Here is a 17,809-nt window from a genome sequence, read left to right on the forward strand (position 1 = left end):
TGTCTCCTGGTGTACTGGCCTGTCTCCTGTTGTACTGTCCCGTCTCCTGGTGTACTGGCCCGTCTCCTGGTGTACTGTCCCGTCTCCTGGTGTACTGGCCTCTCTCCTGGTGTACTGTCCTGTCTCCTGATGTACTGTCCCGTCTCCTGGTGTACTGTCCCGTCTCCTGGTGTACTGGCCCGTCTCCTGGTGTACTGTCCCGTCTCCTGGTGTACTGGCCTCTCTCCTGGTGTACTGCCTGTCTCCTGGTGTACTGGCCTGTCTCCTGTTGTACTGTCCTGTCTCCTGGTGTACTGTCCCGTCTCCTGGTGTACTGTCCCGTCTCCTGGTGTACTGTCCCGTCTCCTGGTGTACTGGCCTGTCTCCTGGTGTACTGGCCTGTCTCCTGGTGTACTGTCCTGTCTCCTGATGTACTGGACTGTCTCCTGATGTACTGCCTGTCTCCTGGTGTACTGCCTGTCTCCTGGTGTACTGCCTGTATCCTGGTGTACTGGCCTGTCTCCTGGTGTACTGGCGCTGTTGATTTGGAGGAATGGTGTAAGGCCGGATAAGATTAATTTGTTTGCGTTTGCACTCGTTTCTCTCCATTTCTTCGGGTCGGCGACTTTTTACTTCTGTTGTACTTTAGTACTGTTTGTACTTTAAAGCGTAAAAAACAGCCAGAATATGTTTAAATGCTCAATAAAAACATACAATGTCTAGATTTCACTCCGTTTTCCGCTCTGAGTTCAGCTGATCTAGTGGATTGCCATTCCGTTTATATAAAGCTACATTATTCTGTTCAGACTTCAGTAAGTATGGTTTGTTGTGATTGTCTAGTCTAACCACACCCACTAAATTGGGTAAATACATGTGTAATGTTTGAAATATTTGTTGCTAATATAAATAAACGTCATTACATGGAACAGCAGTTAGTCTGTGGTATTATTTTCTATGAACTTTGCTACTAAAATGACACCTTGAAAAATGTTCCCCGCTTTATTGAGGTTCTAGAGCATGTATTACTTTTGCAGTACTAATGTGTCTTATTTTATCGTTTTTATACGTACAGTTTTTACAGCAGAAAACAGAGTTAAACTGGAGTGGATTTAATGTACAGGGCCATCTCTGTTGTTCACATTGCAGAGTACCTTGCCTGGTTCCTGACCCATGAAGCTCCTTAAGCTCATCTACAAGTTGTTTCCAGGTACAGATCTGTGTAGTGTTTGGGATCAATGGATAACTGGATTACTGACTGGCCAGTGGGGCCATCGCCCAGGGGCCCTTGAGGTCAGGGGGCCCCAAGGGGGCCCTGGCTTAAAACATTTTGCCATGCTTTTGGTCCCCTTATGCATGAAAATGGATGAGGTGTTGTGGCACTGCTCTGACTTCTGGCTATTAGGGGTCCTAGGAAAGAGGGAGGGCATATTTTTAGACGGCCCTGGTTATGAGAGCCCGTACCAGGGGGCCCTAGAGAAGAGCAGGAATTACCATTAGAGGGCATTTGATCACGAGGGCCCCAGCTATGGTGCACTTGACTTTCATAGAAGTCGTTTACCAGGTGGGCCTGGGCAACTCTTTGCCCAGGGGCCCAGACTATTCTTAATCCCTCCTTTGATCAATGGTACAAAGTTGGTTTTAAGACATACCACACAGAGCTGATTGTTTCTGGGCAGTCCATTGTTGGTGCTATCGAACATTTGGACAATGTTATTCTTAGTAGCTGGTAGCTGTGGGTCTTCCCGATCTCTGTGCTTATTCCACAACTGTTGATCTATAATCTTAGCTCATGCTGACTAGCTAGGACATGAAAAAAAGTCTCCACCTGGATTTAAGTAAGTAAATGATGTGTTGGTTGGTTGATGCTGCAGTTGGTCTGCAGGTTTAGGTTCAGCAACAGTATGTGCTGAAAGAATGAGGTCAGCTGACTACCTGAACATATTGAATATAGACCAGGTTATTCCATCAATGGCACGCCCATATTTCAAGATTACAATGTCAGGATTGATGTGGCTGGAAATGTGAAAGAGTTCAGAGTTCAGGGAGCATGAGATCATCATTTATCATTTTCACACATGGATTGAGAGAGAGTTCACCACAGAGTCCAGATCTTAACCTCATTGAGAATCTTTGGGATGTGCTGGATGGAGAAGAGCTGCTTTGTGCAGTGGTTGGTCAGACTCTACCATCATCAATGCTGCTGCAAGATCTTGGTGAAAAATTAATCCAGCAACACTGGATTGAAATAAATATTGTGACGTTGCAGAAGCTTATTGAAACAATGCCACAGTGAATGCTAACCAACTGCTGAGTCTCCTCCACTGATGAAACTCTCAGCAAACAGTTGTCCACATAGAAGAACAGCTTGACTAAGAACCTTTCATTATCTTCAGGTTCACTGTTTAGGATATCACCAAGCACAACAGGGACTACAGGTAGTTCCACAGGGAAGAACCTGCCACTCATAGATGTCAGGTAGCTTATTTTTCTCATTGTTACGCAAAAGAAATCTCAAGAGGGGGTTGTTGCTCTAGTAGTACGCACACCTCATAAAACATCCTCTGGATTTTATCACTAATGGCACCACTATGTTTCCTGAAATGCAACAACACACCAAGAAGTGTGGGGCTCAGGGTAGGAATAGGCAAAGACAGAGACATCTAGCTGGTTGACCCTTGAAATGTCCATCCTAGTCTAGTTTGGATTGCAGCTTGCTAAGCATCTTAAAGTAATCAGCTGCAATTAGCAGCAAAGGTGAAGCTGAATCTACAAAAGGATTGTAGAGGCTAGTCTCTGTAATGTTGGTTCCCCTTTTTTGAGGGTAGATGCCCCAGACATTGACTATTTGGAAGGATTTCTTCGGTTGAACAATAAGAGAGACTTGGAAAACAACCATGGGTCCATGGTCCAGGTTTGGACATCTTGTACAGGGGACAATGAAACAGAAACACCTGGTTTCAGACCACAATAATGTATTGTGGTGACGGACAGTTCTGGTGGAAACAGGAGAGTTGAGGTGCACATTGAATTCTGCGTGATTTGATCAGCCGTGGTTTTATGTTTTTTGCATACAATCCGGGTTAGCACCCGAACATCCCTTTCAGACAGCTTCCTCTTACAGCGTCCACAGTTAATCCTGTTGGATGTGGTTAGTTCTTTTTGGTGGTATGCTGACATTACCCTGGATACTGTGGCTCTTGATGCATCACAATTCAGCAGTGTGATGAATTTCAAGGGATTGAAATTCCCTTGAACATGTTGTGTTCAATAAAACCATGCAAACATATATAATGTTTTGTGTGCTTTTAGTTTAAGCAGACTGTGTTTGTCTATTGTTGTGATCAGAACACATTTAATGACCAATTTATGCAGAAATCCAAGTATAATCCCAAAGGGTTCACATACTTTATACTTTTTCTTGCAACTGTAGGTACTTTATTGATCCCAGAGGGCAATTCTGGAAATGTCTAGAAGTGTAGTCATGAACTTCTTATGATGCCGGTCAGCATGACCATGACCATGATGCTTTGGCTCAGTTTACTTGACTTTACCAATTCTTTGCTACCAAAACAGTAGAGAAACCATAACCTCTGTGAGGTACAAGATTATAGTAACCAAACATTTACAAATTAAAGGTCGAATTTTGCACATAATGCCTTATTAACAGATAAACTGTGAATTAATAATACTTTTTATACTGCAAACTAGTACTGACTGTTCCTTTGACTTACACACCACAACAACAGCATTTACATTAGCATTAGCATTAGCTTAGCCACACTGCTACACAGATTAGTCTAACTTCTATACAATATTAGCAACTGACCAAAGTGCAGTAATAGTCTGCATTAATAAGTCAGTAGTATTTAAGAGTACTCACAGTTTCTCAGCGACGAACACAATTCCACAACGTCAACCGGAAATAAACTTAGCACTCAGACACTGAGCTTCCTGCTTCAGTCCTCCATTACATACACTACGATTCTGTGTGATCATGTGATCAGTATTGCTGATGCCATCTTCTGCCTATAGGGGGCTTCAGAGCCTCAGTTCAAAGCCTTTCTAACAGAAATGTTAAATAACAATCAATGCAAAAAAAAACAAATAACGCTGATTAGAGGTTAAAAATCCAACCCGACCCAGCCTGAGCCCGTGCATGTTCTGCCTGAGCCCGACCCAACCCGAACCATAAACTGTCATTATGAGCCCGAGCCCGACCCGACCCGCCCCATCAACTGGCTGATTCGGGCTGATTGAATGAGCGAAATATAATCAGAATTATGTTAATTAACACTGTAACATAGAAGCATAGAACTATTATTTAATTAAAATGATTTTTAAGAACAGCTAAACACAGTGCTGCAGGTCAAACGCGGAGGAGTTCACGTGCGAGAGAGAGAGAGAGAGAGAGAGAGAGAGAGAGAGAGAGAGAGAGACACAGAGAGAGAGAGAGAGAGAGATTTGCGTGTTCTGGTGGTTCGTGTTCTTGTGCGTAGGAATTCACTAGGGGCGCACTGTATCCTTTTACACAGGGCTCATATTATATTAACATAAACAGAACTATTACTCCACATCTCCCCTTCTTTAAAGACATAGCATAATTAACATTCTATAAACCTTAACAAAACATTTAACTCTTTTTCCCCTTATGTCTATGTCTTAGATCTTTAATATATCTCTTATAAGTCCAGTCTCTTAGGTTTAATTACTACTCTGCCAGACCGAGTCTGGACTTTATCTGGTGACTGCTGAATCTACGCTGACTGTAATGGAGTCTGATGATTTGCTGGTGTATCATTCTCCATCTCGGGTAGATCCAGTGTCTTGGAAAGATCTTTGTTCACCTCAACAGCAGATACAGGAACAAGATGTCGTCTGTTCCTTCTCAGAAGACCTTGTGGACTCTCCACCAAGTATGATCATGGTGTAGAATGGGCAAACACTACAGTACCTTCTCTCTTTGTGTCTGTGATCCAAACTCTTTCTCAGGGTGCTAGATGACGAAGGTCTCTTGCTCTGTGGCTGGCGTTGTAAACTGTAGCCTCCTTTTTTCTCCTCTCGTTTTCTTTGTCAGCCACTGCACCAAAGTCAGGAAGTTCAGGGATTAAAAGTGAAGGACGCTGGAGCACAGGAGTACGTAGCCTCCGTCCCATCAGCAGTTGGGCTGGGCTGTAGCCATGGGCCATGGTTGTGGACCTATATGCAAGAAGTGCTAGATAAGGGTCTTTAGCTTTACTGAGTAGCTGTTTCACAGTCTGAACATGTCATTCAGCCTCACCATTGCTCTGCGCGAAATGTGGGCTACTAGTGACATGCTGAAAGCTGTAATCCTCTGCAAACTTTGCAAACTGTTGGCTGGAAAACTGTGGGCCGTTATCCGAGAACAGAATTTCCGGAATGCCATGTGTGGAAAACATAGACTTGAGATGCACAATGACATCTTCTGATCTGGTAGGCGTAAGCTGTGCCATTTCCACAAATCTTGAGAAATAGTCTACTACCAAAAGATAGTTGTTCCCTTTGAATGTGAACATATCAGCTCCTAGTGTTTGCCATGGTCTCGCAGGAAAACTGTGAGGCATTAAGGGCTCTACTGTGTTTACTCTTTGCTTGATGCATATTTTACAGTTGTGAACCAGATCCTGCAGCTGTCCACTCAGACCTGGCCACCATACAGACTCTCGGGCTCGTAGTCTGCATCTGTTAATTCCTTGATGCCCCTCATGCAATTTCTCCAAAACTGAGTTGCGCATTGCTGAGGGAATAACTAATCTAGACTCTTTTAACAAAAGTCCATCTTGAACTGTTAGAGTGGCTCTTTCCGGCCAGTAATGTCTCACTAGCCCTGTCGTGTTGTTTCGTTCAGGCCAGCCTTGTTGACATAGTCTCATGACTTCAGAGCAAGTGCTGTCCTCTTTCAGCTGATTTCTGAGTTCAGACAGGTATGTAGCACTTACTGGTAGGCCTTCTAGAACAGAATCGACGTAAATGTTAGTGTCCTCCATGGTATCTGAATCAGAACTGTGGACACTGTTGGTTTGTGCAACAGGTAAGTGTGACAGTGCATCTGCAGACATTAGTCCTTGCCTGGAGTATGGGTGATAGTGTACAGGTATCTCATTAATCTCAGTCGAAACCTTTGTATCCTTGGTGGAAGCTCTGACAGCTCCTGCACTCCTAGTAGGCTTACAAGTGGTTTATGGTCAGTTTCCAGATGAAAGTGTTGTCCAAAGATCAGAAAATCTTTGAATCTCTCTCACCCCCATGTCAGAGCGAGGGCTTCTTTTTCGACCTGGGCATAGCGTTGCTCAGATGGGGTGATCGAGCGAGATGCATATGCCACTGGTCTCCACTGCTCCTCCTCCTTCTGCAACAGAACACCTCCAAGGCCGTAAGATGAAGCATCACATGACAACTTTCGCTCTTTGTTGGGGTCGTAGAGGGCCAATACCGGTGGGGATGACAGCTCACGTTTGAGTTGAGTGAAGGCTTCCTGTTGGGCATTGCTCCAACACCAGTGATTTCTTTTTGAGAGCAGGTCTCTCAATGGCTTGTCTTTCTCAGCAAGACAGGGAATGAACTTGCCTAGCTGGTTAACCATTCCCAAGAAACAACGCACTTCAGTGATGCTAGATGGCTCTCTCATTTCTTGGACCGCTTTTGTCTTGTCCGGATCAGGTTTTACAACTTTGGCTGAGATAATGTGGCCTAGAAACTTGACTTCATCTCTCATCTCTCAACAGATATATTTGATGATATATGATGTTCCTCTTTGGCACGAAAAAGCTATCAAATGCCTCTTTAACTTTAGAGAACTGTTTGCGCTGCTCCACGGACAACTGCTGACCCAGTAACACATCATCGGCTTCATCTCCCATACAGTAAATTAATGTGTTCACCTGATTCTCCTCAGAACTTGTGTGGAGGTTGCTAGCCTGTCGAAATCTCTCAAATCTCCGTATCCACCTTTCCAGCTCTTCGGGCTTAGCAAAGTTGAAAGGCTCGGGGGTTGTATTGTGAAGGTGGCGCTGGGCTGTCGTCCTAGGCTGGGCTGAGGCTGTGGCTGCGCTCCGGCATTGTCCATGGCTAACGCTAGCCTGCTAGCTCCGTGCTTCACTTCTCCGACGGTCACTTGTAACTCCCCTGTTCAGCCGCTTTCTGTCCTTTTTCTGTCGCAGCACTTCTGACACCATGTCGTGTTCTTGTGCGTAGGAATTCACTACAACAGCTTAGCAGAATACTATTTTACTGAACACAACTCTCAGTCGTACAGACACACACAGATGCCTTGAGCAAAACATTCTCCAACTCCCCCCTCTAGTCACTCCCCACTGCCCCCCACTTTTACACAGGGCTCATATTATATTAACACAAACAGAACTATTACTCCACATGGTGTATGAGCTACCAGGCCCGGAGTGGTGCGCGCAGTTCTTATTCAGTTGTTGAGGGCACTTTCAGTTTCAAAAGGGCTCTTTGGTTGATTAAGGGCAGAGTTGGTGGTGCTCTGATGTCTATGTCTGCACGCCACTGCACTGCTCTGTTTACAGATAGATCTTTACCTTGTATAGTAAGTTTTTTATAGCCTTATATATTTTCTATTCTTCTGTGTTTTATTATTGTATTGTGTTGTTGCTGAAGGATGCCGGGATAAACAAAGTATCTATCTATCTATCTATCTATCTATCTATCTATCTATCTATCTATCTATCTATCTATCTATCTATCTATCTATCTATCTATCTATTGTTGAGAATTTAAAGGTTAAATCAGTGTCTTATAATCATGGAAACTATCAATTAAAACATTGTTGCCCTATAATCATACAAAATACTTAATGAAAACCCAATCAGTATAATCCCTTAGTGATTTTAATAAGGTTTAGTCAATATGTTAATCAATCAATATGTTACTTGTATTCAAAAGGGAAGTATTTAGCACTTTGTAATCTTTATTCATGTTGGTGATCAACAAACACAGTACTCTTTAGAATCATATAACAAATGTAGTTTAATTGAGTTTGTACAGGAATGTTTCACAACACATGTGTAGCCATCTGTGGTTAGTTAGACCTTGAGAGTGAGGGAGGTTGACCCGTCCCCTCAGACCAAAGATAAGGAGGGAACTTCTACTGAAATTATGTTGCCAGAACCAGGCGGGAGGACAATAGATTTATTATACCGAAGACGTAGGTGGCAGGCAGGCACGGGGTCATATCACGATAGGATACAGTTTATGGGACCAAAGGGGGCTGGTCAACCTTCTTCACTCACACCAAAGTGGGATGATCTATATAATCTTGTGTATGTGTTTTTGTGTTAGAACATTCTCCTTGACTCTCTGAGCGGAGTGTTGTTCCCGGAAGATCTTCTGAAATAAACTGTTAAATTTGCTGCAAACTTGGTATCCTGACTCCTCTTGACTTCTCTACTCATCTCAACCATTTAAAAGAATTCAGGGGGAATGCACTGGAAATGGCGCTGTAAAGGGTAGTGCGGATTTTCCCAACACTATCTATCTATCTATCTATCTATCTATCTATCTATCTATCTATCTATCTATCTATCTATCTATCTATCTATCTATCTATCTATCTATCTATCTATCATATTCTATCTATCTATCTATCTATCATATTCTATCTATCTATCTATCTATCTATAATATTTCTAAGGTTTTGTAAGGTGTCGCTAGGGCGCTGTTAAGTGGTTGCTAGGTGGTTGCTAAGTAACGTATTTGCATGAATTGGGTAATAATGTGTTTACATGGCTTGGCAATGTGCAACCATAATATTATAAGGGGTTAGAGATATTGTTTGATTGATTTTCATTGATTATTTTACCAATATAATATTATATATTTAAGACCTGCGTCACTAATGTAAAGTTGGGCTAAAACAACTAAACACTGGTATACCATGTTAAATATTTAAAAAACTCAAAAAATATTACATTTTACATTTAACTGACTTGTTTCAGATTCTTTTCAGTGAAGAAATGAAACACAGAGAACCACTAGAATTGATTCAGTTTTAAACAGAACATTTATTGTAAACAGATGATAGTAAACTGTTACACTGTAAACTACATGAACACTAACTCATTTATTATTACTGGCATTTTTCCATTTTCACTGAATGCTGGTGTTTGGCCTACTGGAGCTGGACCTGTTCAGAACCCCTCCCACATCCCATAATAACAGAACCTGATACTGCTTTAAACAATCCCCAATATATATCCCTTATACACGTCACTTAAAAATACAAAATGTTCCTGAAAAAAAGGTTTTTGATGATAAAATACATATTTTTGTTGATTTTTTTAAAGATAATCATTAAAACATACAAATATAAAATGTTTTAAAAAAGTGTTTCTCTGGAATTATCCCTTAAAAAATCAATCACTAAAAACATCAACACATACAAAGGTTTCTGAAAAGATGTTCCTCATGCTTGTTGTTCAAAAACAAATCCTTCTAAAAATACATTTCTGTTGGTATATAAAACATATAAAAGGTCATGTAAACAACCAAATACACATACAAAAGTCTTTTTATTCAAAAGTTCTTTGAAAATAAAATATATTCTTTACTAAAGGAACCCTTGCAGAACCCCTATTTAAAATGTATATGTATATTTCACAGTGATTTCATAAGAAGCATCTAAAAAACACATTTTTAAAGTAAACAATTGGTCCCATATTTCTCCTATTTGATCTAAAAACAAATCTGTAAGATATTTTTAAGAGTTTTACATTGTTTAACATGAAAGTAAAACAAAAATAACTTTTTGACTCTTCTACGCTTGTTTTTTCACATCGCTGCTACTTTGGTGCTCAAAATAAGATTTGTATTTACAGTAGTGGTGTAAAAGTGAACTACTCTCCATGCCTGTAGGGGGAGCCCTTTAGCAAAAACTACCAGTACTTGCATTATGCTCGATAATTCATATCCTAATTAATCAACTCCTAAATCAGTCAGAGCGACAGGTGATCATGTCCTATTACAGTATACGATTATTGTAGTCATGATTTAGCAGCAGGCGTCATGGCGGCAATAAAGCGACAGGCGACTAGTATTTTCCTTTAAGGGTATAAAATTTGATTTAGTCGTGATTTAGCGATAAATGGCAAGCAACTGATCAACCCAAAATAATTCTTTTTGACCCGAGAACAGATTTGTTTCAGTCTTATAAGAACGTCGGTTTCTTTCAGTCTTATGAGAACGTCGGTTTCTTTCAGTCTTATAAGAACGTCGGTTTCTTTCAGTCTTATGAGAACGTCGGTTTCTTTCAGTCTTATGAGAACGTCGGTTTCTTTCAGTCTTATAAGAACGTCGGTTTCTTTCAGTCTTATGAGAACGTCGGTTTCTTTCAGTCTTATGAGAACGTCGGTTTCTTTCAGTCTTATGAGAACGTCGGTTTCTTTCAGTCTTATAAGAACGTCGGTTTCTTTCAGTCGACTGATTACTCTTTTCTACCCAATGACCTCTGGTTCTGGAACTGGTTCTGTTCAGTCTTAAAAGAACTGCTTTTCTGCGATTCAGCCAAAGTTTGCAGGGTTTTTTTTGGTGGAAATGCGCCAAACGGTTCAAAATTAGGTGCAAAAACCCTAATGGAACCTGTTTCACATTGGTGGAAAAGGGCTAAGAGATTGAAAGGTGACCAGTCATTTCTTTATCACAGTACAAGATCTGTAGCCACAATTTAGCGATACATGGCAAGAGACTGATAGCCCTTTTCTATATCGTTCAGTCTTTTCAGTGCTTTTCAGCGATTCAGCTCACGTTTGCAACAGTTGTAGTGGAACCAAGGCTACGTCACAAAACACATCATTAAAACACGAGGGAGTTGCACAATGGCTCGCAGTTTGCACTTAAAACTTACTATTCTTTGGTTACAGCTGGGAACAAACCTTTCAAGACACAAAACAATTTTTGTTTTGGGTGGAAATGCGCCCAACGGTTCAAAAGTTGGTGCGAAACCAGACCAGAGTCTGCTCCACATTGGTGGAAAAGGTCTAAGAGAATGAAAGGTGATATGTCATTTCCTATGAGAATATACGGTTTGTAGATGCGATTTATCAACAAACAGCAAGCGACTGATAGCCCTTTTCTACCCAATGATCTCTGGTTCTGGAACAGGTTCTGTTCAGTCTTATAAGAGCTTTTCTGCGATTAAGCCAAAGTAGGCACATTTTCGATGGAAATGCGCCAAATGGTTTGAAATTAGGTGCGAAAACCAGAACGGAGGCTGTTTAACATTGGAGGAAAAGGGCTAAGAGATTGAAAGGTGACCAGTAATTTCCTATGAGAGTAGATGATTTGTAGACGTGATTTATTGACAAACTGCAGGTGACTGATAGTCCTTTTCTACTTCGTTCTGTCTTGTCATTGCTTTTCAGTGATTCAGCTCAAGTTTGCACCAATTTTAGTGTAACCAAGGCTACGTCACAGAACATGTCATCAATAGAGGGAGTCGTACAACGGCTATACTACGGCTAAACTACCCTACATTTCTTTGGTTCCAGCTGGAAATGAACTTGGGTTCCAGAACCAAATTTACCCAACAAACCAGAACCAGAGTCAGTTCCACATTGATTGAAAAAGGCTAAGAAAGTGACACATAACCAGTCACTCGATTTGTAGCCACGATTTAGCAACAAACGGCAAGAGATAGAAACTACCTACCTACATGTGAGAATGCGAAAAGCTTCAACTACAACCACAAGAGACAAACTTGGTGCGAAAGAAAGATAGTAGTCGTCTGCTAGTGTAAACGGTGTAAATGGAGGGTAAAAAACACTGGAGAGTCATCTGTAAACGATTCAACCATTAAAAAAACATTAGAGAGACTTTGGAATGAAAAATTTATCTATGAAAACTGGAAATGTAAAAATAAAGGAATTACGAAGAAAAGTTTTGGTTCTCAAACCATTTCTTAGGTACCAGAGGTCTACAGTTTTACTAGTTGGGTGGAAGATAATTTCAGTCCTGGGTTTAGAATCACTGCTCTGAAGAACCTTTCAGTGGATGGCTCTTTAATATACATATTGTGATGCTCATCGCTATCTTACACCTTAACTACTTTCGCTTTTGTCATTTAAGTAGCAACGGTGCTTGTGAATATATCTATGCTGATGGGCGTGGTGGTCTGGAAATGAGGTAAGTTCAGGTAAACGTATGGCGTATTGCTATCTTGACAACAGAAACAAAGGAGCACCACTGACTGATTAGAACCTAGACAGACGTCAGCAGTCCGACATTCACTGGTTTAATGCTTGTAATGCCCAAATAACACAGCCATGATTAATTAAGAGTATTAGTAAATGCCTTTTGTGCTGTGTTTCGACCCAGGCAAGGTGTACTTTTCTCGTTGTTACGACAGCAAAGATACAACGACATGTCCTAAATCAAGCTGCATGGTGCATGGTGCACGGTTGATGGCTCACCTATAGTTTGGTAAAATAGAGCCCTTATCCTTCTGATGCTCAGGAAACCATAGAGGGGATGCAACATTTTTTAGAGAATTAAGCTCATGACCTTCTGATGCCAATGAAAGTAGTATCACTATGGTGTTGTATCACTATGAAACCATGCCCACAAAGAAATGGAAGTAATTCCACACTTTTTGAGTGGCACAGTGGTCTAATCGCTTGCTTGTTAAGAGATTAAGGGGTTAAGGTCGTGAATTTGTGTGATAAAGAAGAGATTAACATGCTTGGAAGAGAACGCTAACTGCTATGAATGGTTACGAACAGTAGTTGCATCACTGAGGTTTGAACCTACAACCTTTCATGGAGGGAGCCAACAACGAGACGACTGTTGGCCAACTAAAGTTCAGAAGCTCATCAAAAATCTAGTGTAAGCTGCTACTTTACAGATTTAAATTGATTGGGAAAAAGGTAAATGCCCAAGTCAAGACCCTTTAATGCACCTGTATTGTTACCATAACCCAGTTGTCCAGCTCCAGTACTGCACATGCATTTAGTGGTTTTAGGGAGCCCCCAGATCCTTCATCATGTAGGGCTGCTTAACCATTAGGGCGTCGTACAGAACGGCCTTCCCTGAGGCACCACTCGCTTTCAATGCTTCACGAATCAAACGTCGCATCTTCTGCTGGTCCGTTCGCTCAGAGCCAATATCGTTGTACTGCTCATCGTTGATGACCTTCTTGCTCAAGAGTATGTCCAGGACCGCATTCATCGATGTTGCTTTCTCCACTAGCTCCACAAACTTATCATCGATGAAGGTGGCTTTATCTGAAACATCTAGAAGAGAAGAGAAGATCAGATCAGACCATGTAAAGGCTGAGACTGTTGGACTTGGTTGGGTATATATCATATAACAATTTATATGCAATTACATGATACATCTATTTACCATTAGTTGGAGTCACCGCACTGGATGATCCACCTGCAGAACATCAAGATATAGTTTAGTGTTTCGTAGATCAGCGACAACAGCGTCTGCTCTCAGGTAAATCCGGGATCTCCTGGCGATAGCTCAGCTGTCCCCGAGTGATCAAAGATGAGTCACATCTTAGCATGCTAAATATCTGATCCAGTCGGCGACTGGGAGTCAAGAGTAGCAACTACCTACATACAGCCTGTTGGATCAGGTAGAAAGTGAAAGTGAACCAAAACGTCCAAAATGTATCTTCTGTCCTGTCCACTTTCTGTTTCCCTGTTTTATCAGCAAATTACTGTTAAACACTAGAGGGAGCTAGAAAGTATGTCCTCTATGAATGGGGAGGCTAAAAGCTAAAAACTTTAAATGAAAAATAGCAACTATTTATGGTTGGTAATCTGTTACAGGCAAAGCACTGAGTTTAAAAGCTTTATAAAATATATCTGTCATATTAAAACATTTGACCTAATTCTGTGTTAGGACATAAATTCGTTGTTCATTTATTTATTTAATTTATGGTATTTTTCACACTATAAGGTGCACCAGATTTTAAGGTGCAGCCTATGCGACACTAGTAAGGAACAGGGGTGTCGCCATGTTTTCCTTCTAATTCAGCACCTCTGGCCGCTGTGGGTTGAGACCTGTAAAGCTAAGCTAAGCTAAGTAAACAAAACTGTAATTCTTTAAAAAAAAAAAAAACGTTCTTTTAAGGTTAAACGAGTGTTGGATATTAATCTACACACATTTCTCTCCTGAAAACGGTTTATTTGGATGAGTAAAGCGCTTCCCATTTTTTTCAGTAAGCTTAGATTTACACTAAAGCTGGGTGCAGCAGCATTAGCATTAGCAGCTAAATGCTAGTGCTAGCGTATTGATGATTTAAGGGAGAATTTTTAAGTGCGCCTTACGGTGCGAAAAATGCGGTAATAAATCAATAAATTGAGTTTCTACTCAACTGCTTCAAATGTTCCATACATTTTGGACTCACTTTAAGTGGGTAATCAGAGGATCGTATTAGTTAAAGGAGAACTCTGGTGTAAAATGGACTTTGCGTGTATTGAAACATGATATAAACTACTAACCTTTGGTGAATAGCACACCTCCGTTCTCCTGCAGATTTCTGCGATCCAGAAATTTTGTGCTTTTCGTCAGCACTCAACGGCTGTATTGGGGCATATTTTACCCAGATAAATCGCTTTTTACACCGTTATCCAGCTCAAAGTAGCTCCACACCTCCTTACTAGAATCTGGTGAGCCCTGACATTTAAAACCAGGCATTAATCACTTAAAAAGTGCAGAGGAACCTTATTAAAAAAACAAAAAAACACTGTTTACATTCGCTAGTAATGCTAGCTTCAGCTCTGAGCGCCGCCATCACTGTACTGATAATAACATAGACATATATATACATTGACTCCACATAGCATAGCAGCCGGCGCCCAGTGAGCATAATATAAAGTACTTAAGCATGAAAGCACCTATTTGTAATGTGTTGTCTTAACTACATCTGTGCTGTTTGTAACAAACCAAACTGGGTGAAAATCAGGTATAAATTTGCTAGAGTCGTGATTATTAGTGTAAATTAATGCACTGGGCGACAGGAGGAAGGCTATTTGAAGTCTATATATATATATATATATATATATATATATATATATATATATATATATATATATATGTCTATGTCATTATCAGTACAGTAATGGTGGCGCTCGGAGCTGAAGCTTGTAGAGTTATAGGATGTAAACAGTGATTTTTGTTTTTTAATAAGCTTCTTCTGCACTTTTTAAGTGATTAATGCCTGGTTTTAAATGTCAGAGCTCTCCAGATTCTAGTAAGGAGGTGTGGAGCTACTTTGAGCTGGATAACGGTGTAAAAAGTGATTTATCTTCAGGGTAAATTATGACCCGTATCTCCCAGTCTGAAGGGTGTTTGTTGGAGAAACTGTTAAAATTTCTGGATCTCAGAACGCTGTGGGAGAACGGAGGTGTGCTATTCATCAAAGATAAGAACTTTTTATCATGTTTTACTACAATAAAAGTCCAAAATTTTACACCAGAGTTCTCCTGTGAGTTTAACTGTGCAAATATTTTTCTTGCAACAGTAAAATACTAAAAAACATCTGTTTACCTGGATTTGGATTTGGATTTGGAGTCGCTGTACCGGCTGATCCACCTGCAGAACATCAGGATATACTTTAGATTGATGAGTCACATTTAATACAGTCCAACTACTGAACAAGCTTTTCTACATTTTACTTTACGTATAATAAACCCCCCCAACCAGCGAGAACTTTTATATATACATTCAGTATTTATTTATTAATTACTTATTAGTTAATATATCACAGATTCTTGAGAATTTGGATAAAATATGTCCCAATATAAAAAGGTATAATTTTGTTGGAAATTAATATCATGTTCATGAATAAAAACATTAAAAGATATAATCAGGGTGTACTTCACAAACATTACAAAAACGTTTTTTTTTTATTTGTTTATTAGTTTAAAGATTATATGCTGCCATGTTGCCTACCAAATGGGTCGTCCTCGGATAGGAGATAATCATTTGAACTTTTTTTTAACAAACAAAACGTAATAATTTAACTGAGTAATATCTTTAACATAATAATATGAGTTAAAAACTAGAAACAGTTAGTTTTGAACAATATTTACTTTCACTTTTTATTATTTTTTAGTTGCTCAAAATGTGTCCCACATATATTTCATATGATGATGTTATCCATTCAGTCGTATCCGACTCTTGGCGATTCTATGGACTAGTTCTCTCCATGCATCTTGTACGACATCTGTCATCTGACTTAACTTCAGTTCAGTATCAGCTTTGATGGTGTCAAGCCAACGTGTTCTCTGGCGGCCTGATCGTCTTTTGCCGCTGATCAGTCCGAGCATTAGATGTTTCTCTAATGAACTTGATCGCATAACGTGTCCAAAGTACATGAGTCTGAGCCTTGTGATCTTCCCTTCCAGTGACATATCTGGATTGATGCGCCTCAGCACTTCCTGGTTTGTCACTCTGGCTGTCCAGGGTATTCGGAGCAGTCTTCGCCAACACCACAGCTCGAATGAGTCGACTTTCCAACTTTCCTCCTATCTGCTTTCACAGCCATACATGGCTATGGGGAACACGATGGCATAAACCAATCTGCATTTGGTCTTGACGCTAATATCTTTGCATTTCCATACTTTGTTCATGCTCAACATCGCGTTTCTGCCCAAGGTTATTCGACGCTTTATTTCGAGGCTGCAGTCCCCACTTCGATCGATCTGGGATCCAAGGAAGGTGAATTCTTGCACTCGATCTCTTCATTGTCAAGCTTTATCTTGACAGTTGACTTATATATATATATCAGATATTAGTATATATATATCAGATATTAGTATATATATATATATATATATATATCAGATATTAGTATATATATATAAAGTTCTCCTTTACTATTTTCTCTTAAACTTCTTCATTATTTTTATACTAACATCTCAACACAGTCAGCTTTATATAAAAAAATATTGAATTTAATTATGATATAAATGTAGGTTTTTTTTAGAAGACGTCTAAAATACTAAGAAACATCTGTTTACCTGGATTTGGATTTGGATTTGGAGTCGCTGTGCCGGCTGATCCACCTGCAGAACATCAGGATATACTTTAGATTGATGAGTCACATTTAATACAGTCCAACTACTGAACAAGCTTTTCTTTTTTCCCCAACCAGCGAGAACATTTATACATACATTCAGTATTTATTTATTAATTACTTATTAGTTAATATATCACAGATTCTTGAGAATTTGGATAAAATATGTCCCACTCTGAAAAGGTATAATTTTGTTGTCCTCGGATAGGAGATAATAATTTCTCAACTTTATTTACAAACAAAATGTAATAATTTAACTAAATAATATCTGTAACATAATAATATGTATAAAAACAGTGAGTTTTGAACAATATTTACTTTCACTCTATATTATTTTGCAGTTGCTCGAAATGTGTCTGACATGTTCGTCACCCTCCTCAGATATTTATAAAAACAAGCGATAAAATCTGAAACTACAAGATCAGCTACATTCCTGAGGACCTTCAGTTTTCACAACATCTTCAGCTCTCCTGCATGTTTAAGTTCAGTAAAGTTCTCGTACTTTTACTATTTTCTCTTAAACGTATTTATTATTTTTTATATCCTGCTACTGTCACAACTATAACATCTCACCACCGTCAGTTTTATATAAGAAAATATTGGATTTAATTATGATATAAATGTAGGGTTTTTTAAGAAGACGTCTAAAGAAGGAGCTGCAAACAGAGGAGGAACCAGATGGATAATGTAAAAAAACTCCAATAGAGAAAATCAAAATTTTCCTCAACAGAGTCTAGAATAGAATAAATACCAATTTGACCTGAA

At 39.8% G+C, this 17,809-nt stretch overlaps 3 protein-coding genes across 19 annotated transcripts in view; 1 reads left to right on the forward strand and 2 right to left on the reverse strand.

The window, feature by feature from the left end:
- The window catches only part of LOC125785661 (sodium channel subunit beta-1-like), a 493,013-nt gene that overhangs the window by 396,367 nt on the left and 78,837 nt on the right, over positions 1 to 17,809 (forward strand). The gene's annotated exons all lie outside the window — the stretch shown is intronic.
- LOC111188786 (uncharacterized) overlaps positions 1 to 17,809 on the reverse strand; it is a 176,289-nt gene that overhangs the window by 148,727 nt on the left and 9,753 nt on the right. For 3 of the 15 annotated variants that reach the window (XM_049469554.1, XM_049469577.1, XM_049469547.1), the window contains 4 exons: positions 16,989 to 17,033; positions 15,514 to 15,558; positions 13,357 to 13,389; positions 9,004 to 13,244 (listed from right to left, as the gene is read on the reverse strand). In XM_049469554.1, the coding sequence (XP_049325511.1) occupies positions 12,970 to 13,244; positions 13,357 to 13,389; positions 15,514 to 15,558; positions 16,989 to 17,033 (398 nt within the window). In that variant the 3' untranslated portion in view covers positions 9,004 to 12,969. Of the gene's footprint in view, positions 1 to 9,003; positions 13,245 to 13,356; positions 13,391 to 15,513; positions 15,560 to 16,988; positions 17,034 to 17,809 lie in introns of those variants that run through there. The other 12 variants (XM_049469600.1, XM_049469608.1, XM_049469584.1 and 9 more) reach the window with 7 other exon arrangements.
- Positions 1 to 17,809, reverse strand: part of caspa (caspase a) — a 140,264-nt gene that overhangs the window by 85,216 nt on the left and 37,239 nt on the right. The gene's annotated exons all lie outside the window — the stretch shown is intronic.

Source organism: Astyanax mexicanus, chromosome 1 (genome assembly GCF_023375975.1).
Source record: "Astyanax mexicanus isolate ESR-SI-001 chromosome 1, AstMex3_surface, whole genome shotgun sequence".
Lineage (NCBI taxonomy): Eukaryota > Metazoa > Chordata > Actinopteri > Characiformes > Acestrorhamphidae > Astyanax > Astyanax mexicanus.